Source organism: Chlamydomonas reinhardtii, chromosome 7 (assembly GCF_000002595.2).
Source record: "Chlamydomonas reinhardtii strain CC-503 cw92 mt+ chromosome 7, whole genome shotgun sequence".
Taxonomy (NCBI): Eukaryota; Viridiplantae; Chlorophyta; class Chlorophyceae; order Chlamydomonadales; family Chlamydomonadaceae; genus Chlamydomonas; species Chlamydomonas reinhardtii.
This window is the reverse complement of record NC_057010.1, coordinates 1,167,563-1,181,824: the sequence shown is the minus strand read 5'-3', so window position 1 is coordinate 1,181,824 and position 14,262 is coordinate 1,167,563. Positions and strand designations below refer to the sequence as shown.

The 14,262-nt window shown below is 61.5% G+C and overlaps 3 protein-coding genes across 3 annotated transcripts; 1 reads left to right on the top strand and 2 right to left on the bottom strand.

Moving 5' to 3' along the window:
- Position 1: 1 nt before the first annotated feature.
- On the bottom strand, positions 2 to 4,643 carry CHLRE_07g320850v5 (uncharacterized protein). The gene is made up of 12 exons (XM_043063972.1): positions 4,460 to 4,643; positions 4,179 to 4,233; positions 3,930 to 4,055; positions 3,700 to 3,796; positions 3,228 to 3,373; positions 2,959 to 3,056; positions 2,637 to 2,813; positions 2,337 to 2,429; positions 2,116 to 2,197; positions 1,629 to 1,857; positions 1,398 to 1,492; positions 2 to 1,233 (listed from the first exon to the last, which is right to left on the bottom strand). The coding sequence occupies exons 1-12, from the start codon at positions 4,467 to 4,469 to the stop codon at positions 423 to 425; spliced, it is 2,019 nt and encodes a 672-aa protein (XP_042922540.1). The 5' UTR covers positions 4,470 to 4,643; the 3' UTR covers positions 2 to 422.
- Positions 4,644 to 4,753: 110 nt separating this feature from the next.
- On the top strand, positions 4,754 to 6,989 carry CHLRE_07g320800v5 (uncharacterized protein). The gene is made up of 7 exons (XM_001700982.2): positions 4,754 to 4,866; positions 4,984 to 5,049; positions 5,167 to 5,271; positions 5,399 to 5,475; positions 5,624 to 6,037; positions 6,285 to 6,498; positions 6,641 to 6,989. The coding sequence occupies exons 3-7, from the start codon at positions 5,184 to 5,186 to the stop codon at positions 6,829 to 6,831; spliced, it is 984 nt and encodes a 327-aa protein (XP_001701034.2). The 5' UTR covers positions 4,754 to 4,866; positions 4,984 to 5,049; positions 5,167 to 5,183; the 3' UTR covers positions 6,832 to 6,989.
- Positions 6,990 to 6,998: 9 nt separating this feature from the next.
- CHLRE_07g320750v5 (uncharacterized protein) lies at positions 6,999 to 13,273 on the bottom strand. Its single transcript, XM_001700795.2, has 12 exons — positions 12,842 to 13,273; positions 12,473 to 12,712; positions 12,273 to 12,326; positions 11,849 to 12,114; positions 11,394 to 11,667; positions 10,846 to 11,280; positions 10,598 to 10,744; positions 10,369 to 10,396; positions 10,109 to 10,233; positions 9,687 to 9,920; positions 9,344 to 9,469; positions 6,999 to 9,232 (listed from the first exon to the last, which is right to left on the bottom strand). Exons 1-12 carry the CDS (start codon positions 12,848 to 12,850, stop codon positions 8,195 to 8,197), a joined length of 2,976 nt encoding a protein of 991 aa, XP_001700847.1. The 5' UTR covers positions 12,851 to 13,273; the 3' UTR covers positions 6,999 to 8,194.
- Positions 13,274 to 14,262: the final 989 nt, after the last annotated feature.

Below are 14,262 nucleotides of genomic sequence, written 5' to 3'. Positions count from 1 at the left end.
TGCTTCATGTGTACCGTATTGTATCCATACCATCCTCTGGGGGATACCAACCAAACAGAGAGCGCCCTGTGACCCTATCATGTACGACTTGTCGAACACCTTGAGGACCAGATTGGCCCAGACACAGGGAACGCAAGGTCGGGGACCACACACGCGGAGGGTCCCGCACGACGAGGCGCGTCGCGTTTTGTTGTATGCCTAAATGCCTGCCTTGTGCCAGGCGCAGCAGCGTGCATAGCTGCTTGCTGCAGCAAAAACCACCAAGTGATGTTTGAAGCCCACCCCTGGCCCATGGCCAACACAGTGCCCGACTGACCGGCGGCATTTGGGGCTCTTGCCATCGCCATGTTATCAGTACTACCATGCCTTTCTCTTCCCAAACCAGCGCCACCGAGCGCGGAGTGCCCCTGCGACTGCGTTCCTCACACTGCCGTGCCCTCCACGCCGTGGGGCACCTCATCCATCACCAGCAGCACCGCGCCTGCCGACCCGCCAGCCCTGCCGGCCGCCGCCCCAGCTGCAGGAGACACACCACCGTACCCAACGCGTGGCGCGCGCCGCCACGCAGCGCCCACCAGCAGCACCGGCACGTACAGTGCTGACAGCGCCACTCGCCCCACACTGCGCAGCGCCCTGCCCACCGGTCGCAACGCCAGTAGCCCGGCCACGCCGACCACCATGCCGCTCAGGACGCCGCCAACGCCGACGCCGCCTGATGACGGGTAGGGTCGGCGCAGCTCCTGCGGCAGCTCCTGCGGCGGCCAACTCGTGTCGCGCAGCGAGGCCTGTGCGGCGCCGAGCTCGTCCGGCGTGGCGGTGAAGCGCCGCACCAGCTCCAAGCTGCCTCGGCGGAGCCGCCGGCGGCAGCCCGAGACGGCGCAACTGGCGCTGCACGCCGCCTCAGCAGCCGCGACCTGTGCCGACGACAGCGCTGACGCCGCCGCTCCAGTGCCGGCGCAGGCATGCAGGCTGCCAGCAAGCCGGGTGCACGCCGCTTGCAGCTGCTCCTCGCCGTCGCCGTCAGCGTGGAGCCATTTTGGCGTCGAGGGAGATGTGACACTGACGATGGTGGCGGAGGCGCCGGCTAGAGGGCTGGGGCCGGAGGCGATGCGCAGGGGCCGCAGCTTCGGGGCCGCAGCGTTCGTGGCGGCGGCGGCGCGGGCCCGCTGCGCCATCGCAGACGGGTGCGGCTGTGCATTCGGAGGCGCATCCAGCCACTCGAACAGCCCGAACCTGCAGCGGTATAGGCAAATGCTTTTATGATCATTCGTAAAACGAAGCAAAACTCGTTTAGCATCGAGCTCGCCTTTCCAACTAGATCCCACAAGTAGCCACAACCAACCTAACAAAGGACTCTTGCGTCGCCATGACGCCGCACTCCGCGTCTCCCAGCTCACTTCATGTTGTAGCCCAGGTGCCACTCGTAGTTGTCCACCAGCGTCCAGTAGAAGAACCCACGCACGTCATAGCCGTCCGCCACCGCCCGCGCCACCTGCGGGACCAGAACCACAACGTCAGGGTCTCTGCAACTACCCGCAACCTGCTAATGAGCACTAGCACGGGTACGGTGTGAGAGTCCGGCGCCCACCCGGCCACCGGCCCAGCCACGCAGCCGCCCGGGCGCCCACCTGCTGCCAGTACGCGGAAATGAGCGGTGCGCGGCGGTCGTCGGCGCCGTCGGCCAGCCCCGTCTCGGTGATGTAGAGCGGCACGCCCAGCTCAGCGCAGTGCACGATGGCGGCGTACAGGCCCTCCGGCACCACCGGCCACCCCATGTCTGTGAGCACCTCGCCAGGGCGGCAGGTGAAGCCCAGGCGCCAGTCCAGCACCACGCGCGTGTAGTAGTTGATACCCAGCCTGGAGCAGAGCCGAGAAGGGACAAAGTTGGGCGGAAAGAGGTGAAGAGGGGACGGGAAGGAAGTTCAGCCTTAAATGAAGCGCCACATGCGAAACGGAGGCAAGCGCATGTCGTGCAGGGTAACAGGGGATCACAGGCGCCTAGGCAAGACGACAGGTGCCGACCTGAGCCACGCACACGCAAAGAAGCGTTTGGATGGGTCTCTTTTACGTTTCGTTGTCAAACACCATGCCAAGCAAGGACACAGGTTCACTTACCAGTCCACGTGCGGGCGGCCGCTGGGCTCTTGAACCTCCAGGTGTCCGGGCCGGCCGCCCGGGATGCGCCACGCAAAACGACCTGGGGCAGCAAGGCAGAGAGCGGTTGGCGAGGCACGGCGCGCTCTGCTAGCAACGACACCACCTGTGCGTTCCCCGGGCTTGAGGCCAAAGATACTTGCCTGCTCCTGTTCAGCCCGCCCCTGCTCGCTCACGCCCACCTGTCATCAGGTAATCGTGCACCACGTCCCATCCGAAGCAGTGCGTCAGCCACTCCGCAGTCCAGCGAGACGCCGAGTACAGCGCCCCCGTGCCTGGGGGCATCATGCAGAAGGCGACGTAAGCGCGGCGTAATCAGGCAGTGAAGAAGGCCGTACGTCAGCCCCCAGATCGTATGTCACGTGTTGCTGCAAGATGATTAAACTCGTAAGGTCATGTTTTCCTTTTTCAACCAAGGCCTGCACAATCCACTCAGTCGCCTCCCGACACGCGCGAGTGCCTCATTGCCTCTCAGTACTCACCCTCCGGCTCGAACGTGATCTGCTGGTGCACCAGCCCCACCCGCACGTCGCCGCCGCCCTCCTGCGACTTGATGGCGGCGTAGGCGGCGGAGTGGGCGCGCAGCTTGTGCAGCAGCACGCGACCGGCGGTGGCGATGTCGCCGCGGCGGCCAGGTGCGTGAATGCCGGCGATGTAGCCTGCGGAGGTGTCGTCGAGAGCGTGGCGCACATACGAGGTTGGTTGGCCTGGACTGCTGAAGGCTGGTCTATGCATAAAGCAGGCCCACGCGAGCACAGGGGATAGTCCCGGCTTGGTAACGTACGTGGGTGAGAGAGCGCTTACCAGTGAACGCCGCGCAGGTGGGCTCGTTGAATGTGGCGACCAGTTTCATGTGGCGCCGGAACAGCTTGAACGCTGTGACCGCCCACTCCGTAAAGTACCTGCACCAGCAGACCGCAAAAGCTCAGCAAGCCTGACTCGTGGCTGGCACGCCACGTGCGGGCTTACCCAGCGCACTACGCACGAAATCAACGAGCTTGCGCATACTGTTTCCTGGGATGGCGACTCCGCACCGCGAAATACCGCCCGACGCAGCCCACCCAGGCACCCACCTGATGTTCCCCTCCTCCTCGAAGCCACCCAGCTGTTGGAACCATTGCGGGTGCGTGAAGTGGTGCAGGGTGAGCATGGGCACCAGGCCCGCACCCTCGCACGCGTCCAGGATGTCATTGTAGCGCTGCACAGCCGCCTCATCCACCTGAAGGGAACACGGAAAGATACGACCCGGCACATGTGAGGGGACTGCAAGCCGGGCATGCGCAGGTGTGCCATGCTTGTTCCCCAGCTTGGCCGGCGTTGATCTCCCTCTCGTACCGGTGCTGTACGGCACATGCACACCCACACACGCAGTGTCGACCCGTTCCCCTGGTGCTTTCCTTATACACACACGGACACACAGGCTGGCTTCGTTATGTTGTTTGTTTAACACACACACACACACACACACACCAGCATGCTCAGCACTACCGGTATGCACTGCTGCGAGCCGAGCCAAGTAACCGACCCGCCACCCCCTGAGCCCACCTGCCCGGGCCCGTTGGGCATGACGCGGCTCCACTCGAGCGACAGGCGCAGGCTGTTGGACCCCAGCAGCCGGCAGCACTGGATGTCTTCGTGGTACCTGGACCCGATCATTGCGGGGAGAGGGAGGGTTGTCTCCACCGGTCCCAGTAAGAAACATGAATGGGGGAGGGCGGTCAACCGCCACCCTTCGCGGCCAGTGCACCCAAACCCCGCAGGCCGCAGCCGCCCACCTGTTCCAGAAGTCGGGGCACGTATCCAATCGCAACTGCGGGTCCTTGCCGCGAAAGCGCTCGGCCAGGCTGTGGGGCTTGACCGCGAAGGCGGTCCAGTTGCTGGCCTCGTCAAAGCTGTTCTGCCTGCAGCGGAGCCAGGCGGGACATGAGCGGATGTCCAAGACTCCCGCGTTGTGGGCAGTGGCGGAAACAAACGGTATCAGGAGCGGCAATCAGGACAGCCCCAGCCCAATTGCGTAAGCTCACCACACGCTGATGGCCGCGCCCTTGAGGAAGCGGCTGCATACATCCCCCGCGCCGTCTGCCCGAGGGAGAGGGTTGGGGTGGGGTCGGGGCGTTCCGTCGGGGCCAAGCGCAGGTTTCCGACACCGGGAAGCCGCGCAACGTTGCCGCGCCCCAAATGCAATTTGTCCTTGGACGTAAGCGAGGTGCTTCAGAGCAAGGAATATAGCGCTTGCACCTCAATAGCCGCCGCAGGCACAGCATGGCCACAAAGGCTCCGGCACCACCATAAGCCGGCTCCTCACCTTTCTGCATGCTCGTCATGGCCTTGTAATGTGGTGCGATGATGTCCAGGTCCGTTGCAGGGCTCCCGCAAATGCCAAGGCTTGGTTCCGCCCTTGGCTCCGCAGAAAAGCCCTAATAAATGCAAAATGCGTCCCTTCAACCGGAATAGCTCACGAGGTGAATGCATGCGCAGGATACGTTTGAAAAGGGGCGCAATTCTACTGCTTTTCAGTTATAATTAGGCCCCCAACGGGAGGGGGCCCATCGCGCCGTTCCCGCCAAATCGGTCATGGCCAGCGCCCCGCCTGGTATCTATGATAAGCATAGCTGAAACAACGAAATAAGTTATGCAACGAAATAGTAGCGATTAGCGGACAAGGACAAACCATGAGCGAGAAAGGAGAGGAGCGCGTCCTGGTCGCGCCAGGTGCTAAATAATATGCTGTCACGTACTCCGTTGCGACATAGTCAAACATTGAGACCCTTCCCGCTGTAGCTACAAGAAATATGAGTGCCATTTGTCGCCGTGTCACTCCTCGCGCAGGCGGGCATGTCGGGAGCGCAGGGGTCGATAGCTTCAGGAGCTTTGCGCTGCCGGATCCTCGCACAGGTAGGGGGGGCGGGTTCAGGCAGGGCTGAAGCTTGCGGGACCACGAGGGGTAGGCAACTAGTACCTGTGTTGCTGGCTCTTTCCACTCCGAAGTGTTGCTATGTGCACGCGGCGCAGGGCGGCCCCAGGGCTTTATGCTTTCCAAGTCAGGCCAGCTTCTTGAAATGAACCGCTTCAAGCAGGCCCACAGCGCATGGCTTACAGGCGACCGTTTGCTCTCAGGTGCGCCTGCGGCGTTTTCCCTGCTAACCGCTGCGCCCACGCGCTACACCCCTGCACCTGCCAAGTCTACAGGCAGCCCTCAACTTATGCGTAGTTATGTGAACGCCGCACGCTGGGCTAACCGCAGATGGCGGCATGTTCATCGCGACCCCGTATGACCCGCTGTTTGCGCTGCTGCCTCTCCTCGACCGCGCGCGTGACAAGGTACGGGTTGCAGCACCTGGGACCTTACTGGCGCGGCGCCTCACTTCACGACTCCTGTGCCTGGACGCTGCACACGATAATAAAATGCCAAATGTGCAATTCGGTCTCCTCTCTCATTGATAGCTCGCTTGTTGTTGGACCTGTACAGGATGAGGCTAGCCCGCTCGGCAAGTTTAAGGAGCTGGACGAGCTCTTGTACGACAGCAACGCAGCCGCCGGATCCGGCCTTTCGGAGCTACTGCCGTACGCCCGTACAGCGCTGGGCACTAGCCCGTCTTGCGCGCCCAGGCCTGCTTCAGCGGCAGCCGCGTCAGGGTCGTGTGACAGCCAGCCGGCGGAGGCGGGGAACGCGCCCGGCGCATCAGGGACGGATACGGCGGCGGCAGCTGCCGCGGCGGAGGCGGCGCAGCTGTCACCAGCCGACGCCACGCCTGCCAAGGGATCCGCCGCGTCGGCGGGGCTTTCAGTGTCGGAGCGGCAAACGCTGGAGCAGCAGCTGGCGTGCGTGTGTGATGTGCGCAAGGTGGATGAGGCCAGCTACTACCGCCTGAACGACCAGCGGGTGCGTGCGGGTTGGCGAGCGGGTGCCAGCTTCGCAAATCGGGCCGTTGTGGGCGGGGGCTGCCCGTTGCCCGCGGCGCCATTGATGCTGTAGCTCTGCCAGCCGTACCTAATCCTGGTTCGTGCGGTGTCCATTGGCTGCCGCGCTGTCTCTTGCCTGCCTTCGCCACCCCCCGCGACTTGCACCACACACATCTACCTGCACGTTCTTACTCCACACACGCCGCATGCACATGCTGGTGCTGCAGGTACTGGCGTGGCTGGCTGTTAAGTTCCGGCGAGTGCAGGCGGGGCTTGCGGGGCACGTGGCGGGCATGGGCTCGGGGCACGCGGCCGCCTACGTGCTGACGCTGCTGGGCGAGTACGTGGGAGAGCCGTGGCTGAGCCGCCTGGCCCCGCGCGTGGGCGCCAGCACCAGTGCCGGCGCCACCGGCTGCGGTGAGGCGGACCGGGAGGCAATGGGTGAGTCGCCGCTCGTGGAGCTGGTGGTGCGGGCGAAGGGTGGAGCAGCCGGGCAGTGCATTGGGACGATTGGATTGCGACCACCGAGACTTGATGATGGTCGCAGCGTTGACGCCTCTGTACGTGTTTGCGCGCGCCACAGGCAACACGTTGCAGCCGACTGATCCAAACGCGCAGGCGGCTGCAGCGCGCGCAACGCCACCCTCGGGGGCGGGCGGGCCGCCTGAAAAGAAGCAAAAGGTGGCGGAGGCGCGCGCACAGGCCAAGCAGGCGGCATTAGCCAAGCAGGCGGTTGGCACGAAGAAGCTGACTTCCTTCTTTACAAAGAAGTAGCTGGTCTGGTGGTGGTGGGCTGTCGAGAGGTGTTGTGAGTGCAAATCGAGAAGCGGCTGTCCTTGCGTTGCGCGGGTACGGAATGGGGGCTTAGTGTGCAGAGCGCTTGTTATGGAATTGAGCGCTGCCATGGGGCGGGTGGGGGCGCAGACGCACCCAGACACTCTGTGTATGCATTGTTACAGCTAAAGCGGGGTGACGGGCTTTGTACCGCGTGCATTGTACCATGTAACTGACCCATTACCTCACCCCGTCTAAAAGCCGAAGGCTTACCGAACCAACAGCATCTCCCGGCCCTAGCAGGGTCCGTTCCAAAGGCCACACATAACTAATTACCGAATCACGTACTGTGTCGGAGTGCGCCTGCACTCTTCAGTCACAGGACCTGACACCTGTGTGAATCGAAGTCCCAGGTCAACGGTGCACACGTTCAAGTACCGGTACCCCACGCCTTCCCACAAACGGGAACACCGGCACAAATATCCAATCAGAGTAGGGACACCAAGCACGTACTGCCGGGTTATCCTGCGCCACCGCAAGTCCGAAAGTAACGCAGCCGAACCGACGTACCCTGTCATGGCGGCGCCTCACGAACGACAATAACAGTACACGAACACCTTCATGAACAATCAATGAGCCGGTTCAACGCTATCTGGGGAACTGCGCACTGAATCGCAAAAGGCAACGCTTCCCACAGCAGCTTCTCATGGACAACGCAACGTTGCATGTAGTTGGTGGCATTGCGTGTGGTAATTGGAAAGTACTTGCGGCGGGCAATCGCGAATGCTTGCGATGCGCGCACGCAGTGCTCAACTACCATTCGCACTGTCACACCAATCTCAAGCAAGCAGCCTTCGTGCCACCTGCAGGCATTAACGTCTTCATTCAATGTGAAGCAATCACACATAAGTGAAAGGAGCAGCAGCAGTACACATCAAGGGAAATCACCGCGTACGACTGCTCATCAAGTCTTCTCAGGGAGTTGCTTCAGCAGTTTCTTGATATTCCATTAGCTATGCCGTCACATTAGATCACGTGCTGCAATCGCCATGTGTCATAGAGTATGGTGTTATGTGGTCCCGCCAACAAACCAGACTGAATAAAGCCTCGTTAACATTGACCGAAACATAGTCTCATGCACGTGGTTGTGTGTGTGTGTCAGCCACTCTCTTCTATGCATTCCCGACGGCAACCAATGTGTGGGTTACACATCTTTCAATTTCATGCATTGTGCTCGTGTACGAAGGTCGCTCTCAACCTATGTACGCGTGGTGTGCTGGCATGCATTCATATGGTAGATCACAACCAGCTTCTCTCCTGCCCCAAGAGAACCCCTTTGCATACCCTGATTACCCCAAAACCTTTACTCCAAACACGGGTTGTCAGCTGTGCCAGGCACAACATACATGTCCCGCCCTCCAGTACTGTTGGGAACCTCCGGCTCCTCATATGCCTCCTGTTGAGGCGTGCCCGAATGAGCAGCAACTAGCAAGGGCGACAGCTTGGCAGCCAGTGTTCCTGAGATGCTGGCAGTCCGCAGGTCCGGCAGCTGCGGCGCCTGCATGCTCATCATGTGGCGCGGTGTGCGCGTTCGTGGAGACAGAGGGGATGACAGGCTCACCTGCCCGCCAGGGCCGCTCCAGCTGAACCCGGCGGCAAGAGTACCACCAGCAGATCGGGCAGACCGAGCGTTGCTGATGTGCGACAGCATCTCTGCAGAAACGTCCAGGTAGGTTGTGACCCTTGCGGCGGCCGCGGCGGCAACAGTGGCAGCAGTGGCTGTGCCTGGTGGCGACGCAATACCAACCAGGCCGCAGCTGGTACTAGACGCTGTGGACTCTGCATGGCCCCCGCTGGCGCTGCTCGGCCCCAGCCTTGCGCCCGCTGGCATGCCCGCCTGTGGTGTCACTGGCACGTGCGCAGGCCTGCTGCTGTGCATGCCACGCTCCTCACGCACAGCATCAACTGAGCTCCTCCCAGCACGCGGTAGGCCCGGCGGCACCAGCAGTGTGTGGCTGCTGGGGCCCGCAGTCGCCCGCCATGGCTCTTCAGCCGTCGTGCCAGGGCAGCTGCCGCGCGCCGCCGTGAAACCGGCATCCGCCACAACACTGGATAGGGGCGCCGCCTCCCAGCAGTTGGGTACGCGGCCCCAGGGAGACGTGCACTCGTCGGGGACCATTGCGGGCTGGATCGCGCGACGCGGCGAGGGCGCCGGGTAGCCGCCGCTGGGCGAGACGGAGGAGCGGCACTCTTGCAACAGGCACTCCAGGCACGATGCCGGCATGGACTCGGGGCCCATGGGCTGGTCGGGGCTGGTGAGGTTGCAGGTCACGTGGAGCTGTGGAAGCGGGGCGAAGAGGCTGTCGCAGGGAATCCGCTCTAAAGGGCTCAGAAGGTAGGTCTGCAGCAGGAATAATGTGCGAGTATGGGCAGGTAAGATGGTTGTAATCTTGTCGGTTACGAGATGCATAGGCAGCCTGTCCGCTTCAAGCAGTTGCATACACGCACGCACCCGCATGGTTCCCTTGCCCTTGACGGTGATGTTGCCTCGCTCCCGGATCTCAAAGCGCTCCTTGGACCGGAGGCAGCAGTAGCAGGCCTCACTGATGTGGATCTGGCCGGCCTCGCCGTGGGACTCCTGCGAATGGCGAGGTGAGGCGCACGTGAGGTGGACACACGTACACACCACAGGCAACAGACACTGTCTTTGCGCAATGTTTTCCTTGTGCTCTTTAGCACCACAGGCAAGGAGGGACAAGCCTACGTAGGAAGACACACATGAAAGTGGATAAGAGAGCGGGCAGGGCCGTGCCATTACACATGCGACCCGACCCCCACCTCCACACCCGGCTCACCATGCGGCTGGCCGTGTTGACGGTGTCACCAAACAGGCAGAAGCGAGGCATCTTGCGGCCGACCACGCCCGCCACCACCGGGCCCGAGTGCATGCCCACGCGGATGCGCACGGGCTCCCCCAGGCTGCTGGCAACCCGACTGGCCTCCTCGTGCATGCGCAGCGCAAACTCCAGCAACACGTCCGCATGGTCGTCGCACGGTACCGTCACGTTGCACACCACCATATATGCGTCCTGTGTGCGCGTGAAGAGCGTGGCGTGCAAGCGTTGGGGCTGGCAGCTTCAGGGCGCGCCTCGTGACAGAGCCCTAAGCTTTGTCTTTCCGTCTCCCGCGCCTGCTTTCCCTTCCCTTGGTGCCCTTCTCTTCCCTTCCAGCTTTCCCTTTTCCCTATTCCTCCGCCCCGGCCCGCTGCCCTACTCACCCCGATGGTCTCCACCTTGTACAGCTGCGGGTACTCCTCAATGGCCGCGTCGAAGCGCTGATACAGCTCGTCCAGCAGCGAGCACACCTCCAGCGGCGAGCTGCGCGAAGCAATCTCCGTGAAGCCTGACAGCACGGAAGGGAAATGGGAGGAGCAAACGTGCCGTTACACAGTGTCCACGACAGCCCACTTTCACAAGTTCGTTTGCACACGTGAAGGTGGGACGGGGTCCTAGTCCCGTGCAGTCACGTCCAACTCACCTACTATGTCGCTAAACAGCACCGTGGCCTGCGAGGACACGGGCAGGGCAACGCGTTTAGAGGTTCTAGCGGCCGCATTATCGATCTCATGATAGCGGCAACCTTGCACCCACACTGAGCCCCTGCATGACACGTCCCAGCTAGATGTGGGCCACCCACCATCGCGGCAGCTGTGCACCCGCGCATCCACCCCATCCCAATCAATGTGCGTGCGCAGCCAGCCGCTCACCTCTGGGTGCTCTTGTGCCGGCGCCCGCTCCTCATTCTTGAGGCAGCTGGCCACCTCGGGCGGCAGCATCTGGTACAGCAGTCCGTCACTGCGCCGCCGCTCCTCGTCCAACCACCCCGCCATTTCTCCCAGGCGCGAATTGGCGTCCTGCAGTTGTACGAAACAAGATATTCCTAATGCCCGCCTTGTCACAACAATCTGTGATCCCCTAAACAAGACGGAGACCGTATGACACGAACGGCCCTCACCTTGAGCTCCAACGTGAGAGTCTCCAGCCGCTCTTTCAGCTGTGTCTCCGCGTGGCGCTGCTCCGCTAGCAGCACAAAATCGCGTGTGGAATCGTGACGTGCGATGTCTGAAATGCAGATCCCGTGCTGCCGCATGCCGGCAAGGCCTGCGAGCCAGGGGCTCCCCAGAAACAAGAAGCCCTGCTCCCCGTCCTGCTCTGGCCGTCCGTCCCGCTGTCCCACATGCTCTGCCAGCTGTCGTTGGTGGCCTCCATGCTCCGTTCTGACGTGTTCAGCGCATTGGGTTGCAGTCACCGGCTCTGGCGATGCGAGAACCCGCACCGGCAGCACTTGCCCCTTAAGGTCCAGGCCCGTGGCGCGCGCGCGCAGAAGGACCGTGTCTGCATGTGCTGCATGCAGGCTGTCAAAGCTGATGGTCATAGACGGGGCCCGCATCTGCATGAAGGATACGTGCATAGCAACGTTCAGTAGGCTGCGATTGGTACCCCCCCCCCCTCGCCCAGTCCCTTCGTCACCCCGCCTGCTGCAGTGCAGCACTCAAACCCCACCTGGAACACGTCCCCCAGCGGCACGCCGCTCCGCCCGCGCAGCTCCGGAAACAGCCGCTCCAGCACCGCCCCCGCCTGCACTACACGGCAGCTGCGGTCTAGTAGAAGGTGGAAGGGGAAGAGCTGGTAGAAGTCGTTCGGGCTCAGCGTGAAGCTGCGCACAGCCGCCGCTGCTGGGGAAGCAGAGGGGCCCAAGGCGATGGCGGCGGCGCTTTGGTGGTTAGCTACAGACGATGGCGGCTTCCACTGCTCCAGAGCTGCTTGGAACGGATAGCTGCAAGCAGGAATGGGCATGCGTGTGCCTGTCAACCACGGTGTGAAACAAGCTTGCCATCTCGAGTGAGTCGTGTCATGCCCTTGCATACTCTGCTAGACATGTGGTCTGTGCAAGCCCCGCCATTGCATTGCGCGCCAATGCTTGGTTAATCAAGCGTGTCTTCCAATTGGGTTCGTACCTGACACGAAACACGTCATGGTCGTCATCCTCGCTGCCGCAGTCGTCTCGCCCCCGCAGCAGCTCCACCTGCAGCTGCTCGCCGCCCAGGCCCCAGTACTGCTCCGCGAGGCCCTTGAGCACACCCACCACAATGGGGCCCAGCGCCGGCCGGTGGCTGTGGTAGTGCAGCTTCAGGCAGGTGGGCCCCACGTCCGTACACTCGAAGGCTGGCACCGCCATGGCGGGAAACATGAGGCCCAGGTGCAGGTGCACGTCGTCCAGATTCTGGGGAATAACAGTCAAATATCAGTAAAATCTTGCCACGAACTGTACATCGTCCGGGACCCGTATCCCATCCTTTGAATCCTCGTATGCATAAGGATTAAGCCCTGGCTGGACATGCCCCGTATTGTACAGGACTGCTACGCTGACTTGGCGCGCACCTGCAGGAATTCTAACAAGCTCGTTCCCAGCGTCCGGAGTAGGTTGCTGTAGCCCTACGATTATGTGCGCACAAAGATGTGGGTTGTGAGGGACTCGGGTTGGAGGCTGCCACGCATGCACGCCATGCATGGATCTACTGCTGCCAAACCCGTACGGGGGTTGCCCGGTTCACTCACAACGCCCTGTACTTTGCACCAACCTGTTCTGTCAAATAAGACACAAAATATTCGCCAAACTCCTCCAGAAGCTGGTGTGGTGTGGCTTCCAGCGTGTTCGACTGGGCAGCACTGCAGAAAAGGGCAAGTGTTGCGGTGTCCCCTGCTGGGCAGCTTGGCGTGCACCATAGCACCGGGTCTTGGCCAACTGCGGAATGAAGCGTCCCTCGCCAGGCGTCGGCACCAAGCTGCTTCAGGAAACTTTCTATGGCACGGTCATACCACTGCGGCGGCAAGCAGCGTCGCAGTAAAGTTGCAGTCAGTCGAGGTTCATGACGTGACAAAGGCACCTTGAAGCCTCGGAAGACGGTCAAGCAAGTGCACATTGAGAAGGAAGTTCGATGCAGACTTACGCCCAGCATGGTGGAGAGTCCCTGGGCCCTTCGGGCTCGTCAACTCTCGAACAACGCGAGCTCAACACCCGGTTGAATTCATTTCGTGCAGGAATACTGTTCGTCACTAGGGAATGGTTAGGTATGCGATAACTTGACTAAGGGAGCAAAATTCAGCCGAGTGCTTTGGTCCTTCGGGCGCCTCGTCACTGCGAGCGCCAGTCGCACCCCGTCATCAGCCGTCGAGCAGTACGGAACGGAGTTTTAGCCAGTGCCGGGAGAACCATTATAAGTATTCCTTCGCACAATTGCAGTGAGAAGATAATTTGCTGGCAGCTGGGAGTTCACGGCCAATCACGTACGACAAACCGTGTTCGAGTCGCAGACACTCAGATGCGTAGTGCGGCTCAATACTATGTTTGAGCTCTGGTGCAGGCCGTTGTCTACGTTGCTATATTACATGCTCACGGGGCCCCGGTTCGTATAAAGACACCAACAGCGGGAGCTGGAGTGCCAGGCCGCCCGCCCAGCCCGTGCCCAGCCTGCTCCACGGCCTCCGCCACATACATACTGCATCCTGCACGACTGCAGCACCAACGCCTGCATCTAAAGCTGTCCCAGCGCCCCACACTGTAACAAGCCCGCCCAAGGGGCCGGGCCACAAGTCCGCCTGCAGTTTCCCTACGAAGGTCACCCCAGGGCAGGGTTGCACAATACGCTGCTTGCGCTTGGGGGCTCGGAAACAAAGTGTCGGGCCCCATGCCCCGAAATCCCCGGGACCCCCCTGGTAGCCGCTGGAGGGGGCGACCGACCCCCCCCGGACAAAACCTTGTTGTTTAGGGGCTAAACCCCCTCTATGTAATACCAAACTGGTGCCAATCGACTCCTCTTCACGAGCGCTATCAAGCTGAGCCATCGGCGGTCCTGTTCTGAGACTTCGGTCACACGCGGGATCCTAGTCCCCTCGACCCAGCCCACCCCGCGTTCAGCTCTCTGCCATGTGACGAATGGACAGCGTGCATCCGCAGCCTTGTGAAACATGAATTCATGTAGACCAGCGCTTGAAAGCCAACCACGTCAGTGCGCATGTGTCGAATGTTTGGGGACATGTACCGACATGTTCATGCCAGGACGCGCAAATTGGCCCTCCCATACTTTGTTTGTGCTATTTGTTGCAGAGCGTGCATATTTGAGCCTCGTGGTGCTGCGTTTGGGCCCTAGTTCTGTTTGTGGGGTGCTTCCCGAAATCCGCCAGGATGGGCTCCCCAAACCCGGCGGACCCCCAGGGATGACGACCGACCCCTACCTCAACTTTAGCGGCCCAAAGCTTCCCAACAGACCACCCCTGAAGAAACTAAACGTTCGTGCGTAATGCTCTCCTAAAGCTCTATAATTTGAGCATGGGGTAAGATTCTGAGCTTTCTAACCCCCCCCCCTGCCCG